Raw genomic sequence first — 11,997 nt, 5'->3', positions numbered from 1 at the left:
ATTGCGGAGGGGCTGAGTAGGAGTTATATACGCGTTTTCCACAGGAGACGAGTGGACGGGAGGAGAACGTGGAGAATGAGGAGCTCGTGCATGAAACGTTTCTTCGTCGGCAGGCGATCCTATCGGCTGCCGTGAAAGACACACTCGACAACAGGATACTACTACCATATCCCCGTTAGATTTCGGTGTCGGCTGCCGTCTTTGCCACACAATTGTGGTACGCCATTGTTTTTCTCGTGCGGAACAGTGACGGGATGAGCAGCAGTTGGACCGAAGCCTACCCACCATCTATTTGCGGTGCACGTTTTTGTGGCTTTGGTTCCTTACGGTTCCGTGACGGATTAGGATATATATATATATATATATATATATATATATATATATATATATATATATATATATGACATGACCCCAAAAAAAGCGAATCGAAGTCCATACACATCGGTACGCGTCGCCCCTGAAAACTTGGGAGTGGTGGTTCGGGCCACTCGAGCATCATCTTTCCTGCTTGGATTCGGCTTTGGATTCCTTCGGATTGAAGTCTCCAAACAAAAAAGAAAAAGGAAAAAAAACGTGCCATTTTTCCTTAGCTTGAGGAGAAAGGAAAATTTAGTGGTTTCGTGAGAACGACGGAGGTGTCAAATCAAAGCCAAGTCCAACTTCTCGTTTATCACAATGCATAAACAGACTCGAAGCACCCAACAAAGTCATCGGATGAAAGAAGAATCCGAGTTGGAACACTTCAGCTTGAAATGTGCCGTTTCTGCAGCAGCTGTAGTTTCGACTTAGAACAAACGCGTTGCAGGAGTCAAAACGTAGTTGGTGAAGTGGCGAGGAGGTCTTCGTCGTAGCCTATTCGTCTGCTTTGATGCTCGTCTTTCTCGTCATCTTCAATTTTTTTTTTTCCTTTCTCTTAGTCCTCTTCTTTGTTTCTTCTTTTCCTATTTCTTCCAGAACGTTTTCCATAATCCAAGAATCAATTATTAGCAAAAATAATTCATTAATATTATATATATATATATATATATATATATATTAGACCTCAATTAATACTTGTATCCACCATAAAAATACTTTAAAATATTTTATGAAAACTACAATAATATTATATAACCTTTATCGCAATAATATAATTAAAATTACAATTAAAAATATGGACCAAATATTGTGGAATTCCAATAACTTTATGGAATTCCAACATCAGTCTAGAGAGGACTGGTCAAAATGTCAGGTATTGTATTTGAATTAGAATAAACCCTGAATTAAATGTAACAATTTAAAACTTGTTGTTCATGTAGGAAAAATATATATATTATATATATTGGTATCATTTGCAATAAACAAATTAAAAGTTAATATAGATTTAAATTCAAGTACACTGTATCACATAAACCTTGAATAAAGATATTTATATTTTTTTTTATCGAAAATAAAGTTGTATTCTTTTGTACTATTCCATCAAATTTTGAAAGAATAGAACATTTATATTACGACTAATACTTACTTTTGAAGGTTCTTTTTTTCATTAAGCAAAAACTCTTTCCATTCGTCCGTAGAACATTAAATGACTTGCGTCATCAAAGACGGTTTGCTTCTTACGACGTATGCTCACCGTTGGTGGAAGGGGATTAGCGTGATGGGCGGCAAGTCTTGCATGTCCGCTGGTGGTGGCTTTCAAGTCGCCCCAACTTGGGAACGCGAGTGAGGGGATGACCACGGCGTTGCATGTGTTTCATGTGATCAATTCACGTGATCGCACACCCACCACCGTCCACAAAGGCCGAATGGCGAATCCAATCAAATCATTTTCACATCAAATCATAAATATATGTATATATATTGAACCCTCCATAATTTTAAAAATATTTAAAAATCATATTTGGAATGTCAATTTTTTTTTTATTGGATGTCAATCTTGAACCCTTAATATTTGGTGAAAAGATATAATATATTATCACTAAACCAATATTTTAGATATATAAATTTAAATTCTAAATTTGATTTCAATCATATGAGAAACAAGCTCTACAAATTTATCGGATAAGATTTTAGATCATCGTCATATTATTATCTTAGATATAAAATTTATTAGATGAAGTTTGAAATCCTCAACTTTTGATGAGTGGCTTTGATCGACTAATATTTTGTGTAAAAAAGATTGTATATAATATTAAATTATAAATCCTCGATAAATGAGTCTGGAATGTCGCTAGTAGACTAATACATTATATATTATGGTATAAATTTATCGACCATATATTTTTATTTTTGATTTTACTATTGCAAATTGATATGCAATAGTAAAATCTATAGTTACAATTGTAATGCAAGTTGTTTGCATTCCTACTACAGCTCAATGCAACATCTTTTGTTTTTCCACAAAGCATGTGACATAGAAGGTGTGTTGATACCAGTCCATCTATTCAAAGCTTTAAAGGATTTGGGAACACATCAAGCTCTATTTCAATGTGATTCCCATTTTTTTCTCTCTTTCTTTAGTGAAGGTAGATGCATTGGATTCTCTTGGTGTGCTTGGGACAATGAGAACATACATGAGATCATCAAATCGGTTTGTCCCCGCTGAGCTTGTCTTATAAAATGTGAATGGTATTGAGATAAGGACATGCCCCTTTGTGCTACCATATGATCAAGGGAACAGTATGAGAACAGTTTTCAATATGTAATTTTTCAAAAGTCTGTCTGCTGGCTAAGGAATGGCAGCCACAGGTCAGACAATTGATGTGTGAAGATGATACATCTGTGAATTCTTAGATGCCTTCAGCCCACAAAAGGTCCACCTTTCCTTGACTACTTTCAATAAATACCAACAGATGTAGCTCACTGAGGGCTCCCAAGTCAGATACTGATGACAAAAGATCAACAACATACTTCAAATCCAGTTGCCAAATTTCCCTGTTTGAAGTGGCTAAAATACAAGTATCAGAGTCAGATCCTCAGAGTCATGAGGTAAAAATTAATAATAATAGTATCATGGCAATGACATTTCAATGCCAAAGTCTGCAGCTCATTGAATTAACTCATAATAGTGGGCTCACTAAGATAAGCATGATAGATCACAGAATCAAGAATAGCAGACAAAAGATTGTATACAAGATTGGTTGACAACTTATCTAAATCACGAACAAGCTACAAACTAGTAACTCCACATTCAAAGACATTCCTTCACAACGACCACAAATCACCATTACAAGGAGGCACATCGTATTCACCGATAGTCGCTGCTGTACAGATCTACTACACAATTCCAACACTAGTTTACAACGCATTTAGAAGCCCTTCAGTGACTGTAATCCTTCAGTGACGTATTCGACATAGAAAGTAGTACATTTACCTTATCGCACGGACAATCAAGCATACAAAATCCGGGCACTGGAGGGTGTCAAGTCACAGAATTCTGGTGGCACATCAACTTCTTGCCATTGAATGGAAAATTTCTGCTTCTTCATTTTCCCATCAGAATTGCAGTAACCCTTGTTCTCTACTTGCCCAATAGCAACATGAAGACCTCGACCGACAACAACGATCTTCGAACCAACAGAAGTGACAGAGAAAGGTTTGTGGATTCGTTCAGGCATGGACGAACCCTCAACGGTGTCCCATGAATCGGACTCCACATCGTGCACCTTCAACCTCATCCTCTCGTATTCGGATATCACAAACAGATGACCAAAGATGACGACACCTGAACCTGTCCAGCCTTCCCGCATCCCAACAGCCATGGGCTCCCAATTGTTGGCTTCTGGGTCATAGACCTGACCTCTCGGGGAGGACAAGAATGGCCACACACAACCTTCGGTCACATAAAGCCGCCCGTTGAGTACAGCAGAATCATACGCGGCCATGTTAATGCCCATGCTCGCCACAGGCTGCCAATTCCCCTTAACAGGATCTAGAACCTCTGCCGAGTCAAGCTCAAACTGGTCTGTACTATATCCTCCGGCGACATAGACTCGGCCATCGATCACTCCACCGGCAAAGAAAGATCTTGCTGCAAGCATTCTACTCATGACCGTCCAACGATTTTTGTATATCTCATACTTCAGTACCAGGTGGAGAGGGCAGTCCATGTCAGAGACCAACCCACCACAGACAAGGAGCGTGCCATCTGGAGGAATTGCAATACAGCCGAATCCACGAGGGCACACGCGCTCCCTGCAGGGCATGGCTGGAATGGTGTGCCAAGACAGGTGGGTGAGGTCCAGGACCTGCCATTGGATCCTCCCAGTGCACCTGTGGAAGGCCAAGGTGAAGAGCCAAGGGTCATGGAAACCGAGAGCCTTCCTCTGGCTAAAGAAGCACTCCTTGTTGGCAAGCAGCTGGTGCCACCTCCGGCAGACAAGTCGGCAGGATACATGGCTGCTGACGGGCAGCCTGAGGAGGCAGTTAAGCGCAATGTCATCGGGAAGGCCAGGGATGAGGGCGGTTGACTCCATGGCTGCTGCTGGTTCCACCGATGCTGGAGGAGAATGGTAGGGTGGAGGTGATGGGGTCAAGGCCAATCTGAACTTGGGTGACAGTTTCATCTGGGAATCCCCAAGCTTGTGCACAGGGGTTTGATGGGATGAGACCCGAACTCGGCGCATCTTCGCCTATCTATCAAGGATTATTAGGGTTTCGATTAACAACCACAAGCGGTTCTTCCACCGTTCTCTTGGGGACAAGAAAGGCCAACGATTCTGAGTGCAGAACCAGCCCTTACTCCTCACAATTGCAAAACCCTAATTTCTAGCTTCTCCAAACCTGTTTCAGAAAGTCCAATTAATCTTTTCCTTTCTTTCTCTTCATGAGCCAGTAACCAATTTAAGGTGAACAAACCAGTAGGCAAAAGAAAAGAAAAAAAATTTCACCACCCTAAATTCTTATGCATGCACAATATTTCTTTCTGCAAGATAACATCCATAAAATACCCCACACCTAAAACTAAATCACAGGGAGGAGATGACCATAGAACAAGAACCATCTTACAAAAGAAACAGTCTCCATCCAAAAGCTCATCCACCAAGAAAGGTACAAATTTTGAAGCCAAAACTCAAATGAAAAAAAGCCCATACACATGATTAAGGATCAATTCGTACCTGGAAGATCACAAAGCTTGGTACTTGTGGAAGACTAGCAGGACATCCTTTGCTCCCTTTGTCTGAAAGGAGGGTTTGTCCGCAACTGGAGTCACCAAACCCCGAGGAAAGAAGAGGAGGAAAAAGGGAGGGTGGGGAGGAGGGGTTCGGGGAATCTATTTCTTGTGTTTGATCCGATTAGGATGTGGTCCATCGTCAACCAGTTTGGGACAGTGGGGGGTATGAGATACCATCGGAAAGAATTCATACAGATGGCCTCACTTCAGCGCCACCATCCCATCCCAGCCTTGCTTTTGACCTTCTGAGTTTTTGTGCAGCGGAGTCGGTGGGTAGGGTGGGTAGGGATGCAATTAATTTGACTTGGTTCCATCCAGTTCGGTTAGCGTCGATCTAATTTGAGATAAATATCCATTTTTATTTAGATTATTTGATGTAATGATTTGTTTTTCGGATTATAATGAAAGTACTAAAATTCTTGATAGGAAGATGGTGAGATCAAAAATCTTGTCAACTTCAAAAAAAAAAAAAAAGAAGAAATTTTTAGACTATAATCTTTGACAACTGTTTTATTTTTTTTTCAAAATGTTATAATTTGTGAGAAACAATAAAGAAAAAAAGTGATTTTTATGCTTGACAATTCCATTAATATGAGATCTGAAACTTAGAAAAGCTGCCAATTTTAATAAACAATAATGGTGAACTTTTCCTACCTAAGAGTTGGCCAAAGACAAAGTGCATTAAAATTCAAAGGACAAAACACCCATTGTTTATGAGATGTGCAGGGGACTCATGATACATAAATCACCATGATAAGTTGCAGTGTCACATTGTACCTTTGTTCGGAGAAAAAGAGACTCCTTGGGGTCAGGCAACACATGGTTCCTGCTGGCATGTGGAATCTGCAAGGGCCAATATGACCATTAGACCCCTCACATGCTCACTGCTCATGACACAAAATAATAATAATAATAATAAGAGAGAGAGTGAGAGAAAGGGAGAATGTTTTTGTCCACAGAAGGACATCTCTGTCTTTATATATTAACTTCATCTCAAGAATCCTAGTCAGCAGGAGGAACAGAGTAAGATTGCCTACACCAAACAAGACCAACAGGTAGAATGTCCATATCAGACTCCATATAAATCAAATGAACTCAGAGACATCACTTTAGATTTCACATTTAGACTAAAAATAGGTGGAAATCCTACCCTGCCTACATTTACAAAGATAAGAAGAAAAATTTTAAAAGCTAAAATGAAGGACCCATGCAAGTTAAAAGCTGAAAGATTTAAGCTGTTTCATTAAGTTTGCAAGGAACTCTCACCAAATAATGAATTGAATCTACCCAAGAATTCAATGACATGAAACTAATACCAACAAGTGGAGGGGTAGAGGTTTAAAATCTATTGAGACAACCGAAAATGGCATAGCCATCATAATTTTTTCTTCAGTCAATCATGCTAACTAAATTCAAAGTCTATTATTTAGTAACAATACAAGCAAGGAGGATAAAGTTTCCAAGAGTTGCACCACCAGCCTTTACCTCAAGATGTAGAAGTTCTATGCAACATCAAGAGGTTCAGAACTATAACCAACAGCTGCCATGCTCGATGTATGAAAAGCTAATGACTTATTTTTTCTGCTCCAGACTGATGTTGTTCAAGAGAAACTATATCAATATGTTTCAAAAGTACAAATGGCACAAATGAAACACTACAAATTTGTTCATTTACAAGAACATCTGGAACTGGTCATGGCAGCTTAAGCAGATTCACGAATAGAAATTGCACCAGTAGGTCTTAATGAATTGAAAACTAGAGAAATAAAGAGACCATACGGCACAAGGATCTAAATGTAAAAGGCTAGGTAACTGGCATCTTCGCATCATGAGTGTGCTTTACAATAACAACTAACAACTGACTTCATTATCCATACCGTTTAGAGTTATAAGCACTGTACGTCTTACAAGCTTTTGTCCCTTTGGGGGTGACAGAAAAGACACCAAGATCATCATCAGCAGGGCATTCTCGAGCCCAGTGACCGGACTTACCACACTTGAAACATGTATTAGAGGCTGTGGAACCAAGATGCTTTCCTCCCATGTCCACAGAGCTACTCAATAATTGCTTGGGACAATCCCTGGACCAATGCCCTTCTTGCCCACATTTAAAACAAGATGAAGACAACTTGCTGCCTGCGTTTTCATGTGCGCCATGATTCTTAGAAGCAAATGCATGTTCAATGGTGGAAGCACCCTGGTCATTGCACCATTTGAAAAAGCCACAACTTCTACTCCCCTAAAATATAAGGCAGAGGGTGCAGACAGAAAACGTCAAATGAAAACACATCATGCAATGAGAAAATGAAGATTTAAACAGTATTCAATGAGACAATGATCATTAAAGGTCAAATCCCTAATGGAGCACTAAGCACTTTGGAATAACACATTTTGTTAGAATAACACAGTTATTTTATTTGCATGGACCTATTCGAAAAAAGTAATCAGAAAGTAGGAAGGTGGAGCCTCCAAAGTATACATACTTTTAACAGCACATTTTTCAGCACCTATGTTTTACTTGTTTGACCTAACAATAGACAAGTAACGAAATTAAAGGAAGTTTTCCTCCAAGTTGTGTTTTATCACATTCTGTCATCATTACAAGACAAAATTTCAACCTTATTTTCATAATAACAAAACATTAATTTCCTTTCAAAACTATGTTCAAGGTATTAGTACACAATTTCATGCAAACATCAAACTCATTGACTTGATCAACTAAAAGGTTCAAGAAGATCCTTAAAATTTTAATTTAGAACATATATCGTAGAAAAGCAACAATAATACTCTTGTTTTAAGAGATCTTTGACTACATAGAATTGCATGTTAAAGCTTTTTCAGTATGAAATTGGCACAAATTTCAAATAAGGGCTAATAAAGTAGATGAAATATGTCGAACACTTATTGATTAAACAGGAAAATTAGTGTTAATTTCAAGAACTATGACCAAAACATACACAGATAAAAGTTTCCAAACAGCTTATCGGAAACAACACTATAATACTGCAAACATTATGGCTAATTAGTATATAAGGTTCACATACATTGGATGAGTATAGAGAAGAAACATAAGTATTGGTTCTAGTCGCATCAATAAGTTGGTGGGTTGAGAATGTTCAAATCAATTATAGTTATCTTCTACTAGTTCTTAATAAGTAAATAAGAAAAAAACAAATGAACATAGTTAGTGACCCTCACCTTACCTTAAATGTCACGACCCGAGCCTGATAGACTAGTTAGCCTATCAACTTCATTTGGCTCAAACCACTGGCAAAAATACTTAAACTGAGGTCGATAGTAATACGCTCATTAGACCCTTATAAGCCACTCTTAACCTTGTCCACTTTTGATGTGAGACTAATGGAAGTATTATAATTTTTCTCACTCAAGGGCTGAGCGTCCTCATTAAGGCTCAACATTACACAGATCAAACCCTAATATAGTGTATATGATGTGTAACCCGATGGTGGCTTCACGCTGTAACGAGTCTTTTGACTCCGTCTACAGGTAACCCTTTCCTACTGGAGCCACCTCACCATGCCCAATTACTTGGTCAATTCTGATACCAAATGTCATGACCCGAGCAATGATATTTACATTCTTTTGTGTCAACATGATCAAAGGTACTGTTATTTTTAAAAAGTCTTCTACAAATATTTTATAATATCCAACCAAACCCAAAAAGCTTTTGATCTCTAAAACATTAAAAGATCGCTTTCAATTCATCACAACTTCAATCTACTAGGGGTTAACAAATATATCGGCACTAAAAATTACATAACCAATAAACATAACTTCATTGAGCCAAAAATTGCACTTGCTCAATTTATAGTTTCTCTTTATCTTAGAACTTCCAAAACAATCCAAAAATATCATGACTCAAGCTTGATGGGCTAATTGGCCTATCAACTTCGTTTGACCTAAACCACTGATCAAAATGCTTAAGCTGAAGTTGATAATAGTACACTTATCGGATCCTTTATAAATCAATTTTTATCTTACCCACTTCAGATATGAGACTAATTGGTGTGTTATATTAAAACTAAAGGACAATTTGTAAGAGCAATAAGATTAAGAGATAGTTCTATTGTTCTAAATAAACAACTGCTTGACAATAATAAAGATTGGTCCACCTGAAGAAAAGAAACATAATATGGTTCAAAATTTGAAAAAGCGATGTTAGAGAAAGTTAAAGAGAGAAGAAACATAAGTATAGAAAAGAAACATAAGTGGATAATTGGTATATAAGGTTCACATACATTGGATGAGCATAGAGAAGAAACATAAGCATTGGTTCTTGTTGCATCAATAAGTTGGTGGGGTGAAAATGTTCAAATCAATTTTAGTTATCTTATGCTAGTTCTTAATAGGTGAAGAACAAACAACAAATGACTATATTTAGTGACCCTCACCTTACCTTAAAACTAAATGACAATTTGTAAGAGCAGTAAGATTCAGAGATAGTTCTATTGTTCTAAATAAACAACTGCTTGACAATAACAAAGATTAGTCCATCTGAAGAAAAAGAAACATAATATGGTTCAGACTTTGAAAAAGCAATGCTAGAAAAAGTTAAAGAGAGATATGCTCTTTGGATTTGCAGCAAAGGATGAAAAAATACATTTAAAATAGAGCTTGCAGATAAGTTTGTTTAGAATACCTCATCTAGCGGACAGCGGTAATACTGCTGACCTCCATTCTTTCCAGTTCTTGAAACCAACACCAAGCAAGATCCAGCACCACATGGACATTGAAGATCTGGAACTGGCAAGCTAGATTGACGATTCATGGGATTTTGAGAAGGATGGCTCGATATCGGGTTATCACACCATTCAAAGAAGTTGCATCCCCCATTATCCTGGACAAAAGAGTTATCAGCAAAATCCCAAAATTCAAAAGGAATGTCAGGTCTGTAGCGTTGTTAAGCTACCAAGTAGTTTGTTAAATGACAGAAGGCCAATCAAGAGAAAGAAGATAGCTCCAAAGTCTCATTTCCAATCAACCAAAAGCAGCTAGCTAGAAAGAGTGGGGGAAAGCACAATAAAAGACCACAGCCTCTTCACAAGTACAAATTGGGAAGAATACAAGACATGAAGAACTCGCTGATCCGATGCACTTAAACCTTTCTCTAATATGGCACCACATAAAAGATAGTTCCTTGTTTCCACTGCGCCTAAGTATCGTAAGCCAAAGTATCGGTAAACCATCGAGACTCAGCATTACTGTTAAAAAAAGAAAAGAGATGTTTCTGGAGTAGCAAAACACTTTCCTTCTCCAGTTGAATCTTCACCTATCAGGCAAAGAATCTAAACGACATTCTTGGAAGAAATTAACATTCTATGTTCCTAAAATATTTGGATTAATTATGTTAAAATGAGACGTCATTTTCAACTCCTCACCAGAGAACTTCTCTGCGGATAAACAACAAACAGGTAAAAGACATGTATTTTCACCAGTGGTTAGAACAGATGGCTGACAAATGAAGTTGGCGCGAGAGGACCAAACGCTCACCACTTTAAGAGGGCAGGTATAGAACTTCCGCCCCGGGTTCTTGGCAGTATTGGAAATGCGAACAAGACAACTTCCCGACCCACAAGGGCAAGCCTTCTCTGGGACCTCCCCCTCCTCTCTGCCAGAGGAAGCGCCAACGGAAGCCAACCCTCCTCCCCACTCCCTTCCGCGCGGGGCGTCGCAGTCCCTCGCCCAGTGCCCCTCCACACCGCACTTGAAGCAGGCGCCGCCACCGGTCGAAGACGACATGGGCGAGGGACTGTTACCGGTTCGGATACCACCGTTGCTGTTGTCCTTCTTTCGGCCGAGCTTCGACTGCTGCTGCTGCCAGAGGGAGCTGTGACTGCCTCTGAGCGCAGCCATATAGGAACCCTCCTCGACGGCGGGGTTGCTGGCGGCTGGGATAGCAGAAGCAGAAGCAGAGGAGGAGGAGGAGACCTTCTGGCGCTTAGCGCTTCCTCGGGTCACCGCGGCCTCTGCCGCTTCCACCAGCGACAGGAAGACAGCTTCGTCCTCTATCACCTCGATCATCTGGGCGACGCTTCGAACTCGACGCCCGAACTCCCGTACAAAAATATCGAATTTTTCGCGGGCATTCGGATTTCGCGCGATCATTTTCGCCTTCTAAAAATTGTCCTCCTCAGCACCCTGAAACGCTTCGCGGGTAACGTCGCCCTGATAAGTGGCCACGCGTGTAGTAGACGCGGAAAGACCACATCACCCCTTGCAATACTGCAGGGACAAAATGGTCCACCTAAAAATATTCTAAAAGAACATAAAAATTTGGTCCTTTACCATTATAGCACCTACAACCTTTTTTTTTTCTAAATTACTATTTTACAGCCCTTTTTTATCATCTATAATTTTTATTTAATTTTTTAAATTATTTATTATAAATATCCTTCGTTTCGTATAACATCGAAGGGTCAACAAACGAGCAACGTATTATGATAAAAAAATTATTGACGGTCAGAATGACGTAAGGGGGTATAGGAAAGAAAAAAAATAAAAAAGAGTAATAAATAAATTTTTTTTTTTTAAGGGTTGTGAATATTTTTTGTTTTTGTTCTTTTACCTAAATGATTACACTAGTGATTATCCTTTACTTATTAATATTAGTCTTATTCGAATTTGACCCTCTAAATTAATTTATTGATTCCGAAACAAAACCTTTTGTGGGTATGCTATGGATGCAATTTCACGAGACCCACTCGAACCCAACTATTTTTCGACACTGAACTCGACTTGGACTAAGATTTGACTCCGTAAAACTTGGTTCGTTTCCTTGTCAAAACACCGTGTTGAAATTGTAGTGCCAAAACGTGGGCGGTCAC

The 11,997-nt window shown here is 39.0% G+C and overlaps 2 protein-coding genes across 2 annotated transcripts; both read right to left on the bottom strand.

Moving 5' to 3' along the window:
• Positions 1-3,061: 3,061 nt before the first annotated feature.
• On the bottom strand, positions 3,062-5,422 carry LOC135677122 (F-box/kelch-repeat protein At1g30090-like). The gene is made up of 2 exons (XM_065189060.1): positions 5,097-5,422; positions 3,062-4,761 (listed from the first exon to the last, which is right to left on the bottom strand). The coding sequence occupies exon 2, from the start codon at positions 4,602-4,604 to the stop codon at positions 3,369-3,371; it is 1,236 nt and encodes a 411-aa protein (XP_065045132.1). The 5' UTR covers positions 4,605-4,761; positions 5,097-5,422; the 3' UTR covers positions 3,062-3,368.
• Positions 5,423-6,943: 1,521 nt separating this feature from the next.
• Positions 6,944-11,304, bottom strand: LOC135677121 (cold shock protein 1-like). Its single transcript, XM_065189059.1, has 3 exons — positions 10,664-11,304; positions 9,813-10,010; positions 6,944-7,391 (listed from the first exon to the last, which is right to left on the bottom strand). The coding sequence occupies exons 1-3, from the start codon at positions 11,276-11,278 to the stop codon at positions 7,020-7,022; spliced, it is 1,185 nt and encodes a 394-aa protein (XP_065045131.1). The 5' UTR covers positions 11,279-11,304; the 3' UTR covers positions 6,944-7,019.
• Positions 11,305-11,997: the final 693 nt, after the last annotated feature.

Source organism: Musa acuminata, chromosome BXJ1-6 (assembly GCF_036884655.1).
Source record: "Musa acuminata AAA Group cultivar baxijiao chromosome BXJ1-6, Cavendish_Baxijiao_AAA, whole genome shotgun sequence".
Classification (NCBI taxonomy): Eukaryota; Viridiplantae; Streptophyta; class Magnoliopsida; order Zingiberales; family Musaceae; genus Musa; species Musa acuminata.
Note: the sequence above shows the minus strand (reverse complement) of the source record. Positions and strands in the feature narration are given on the sequence as shown.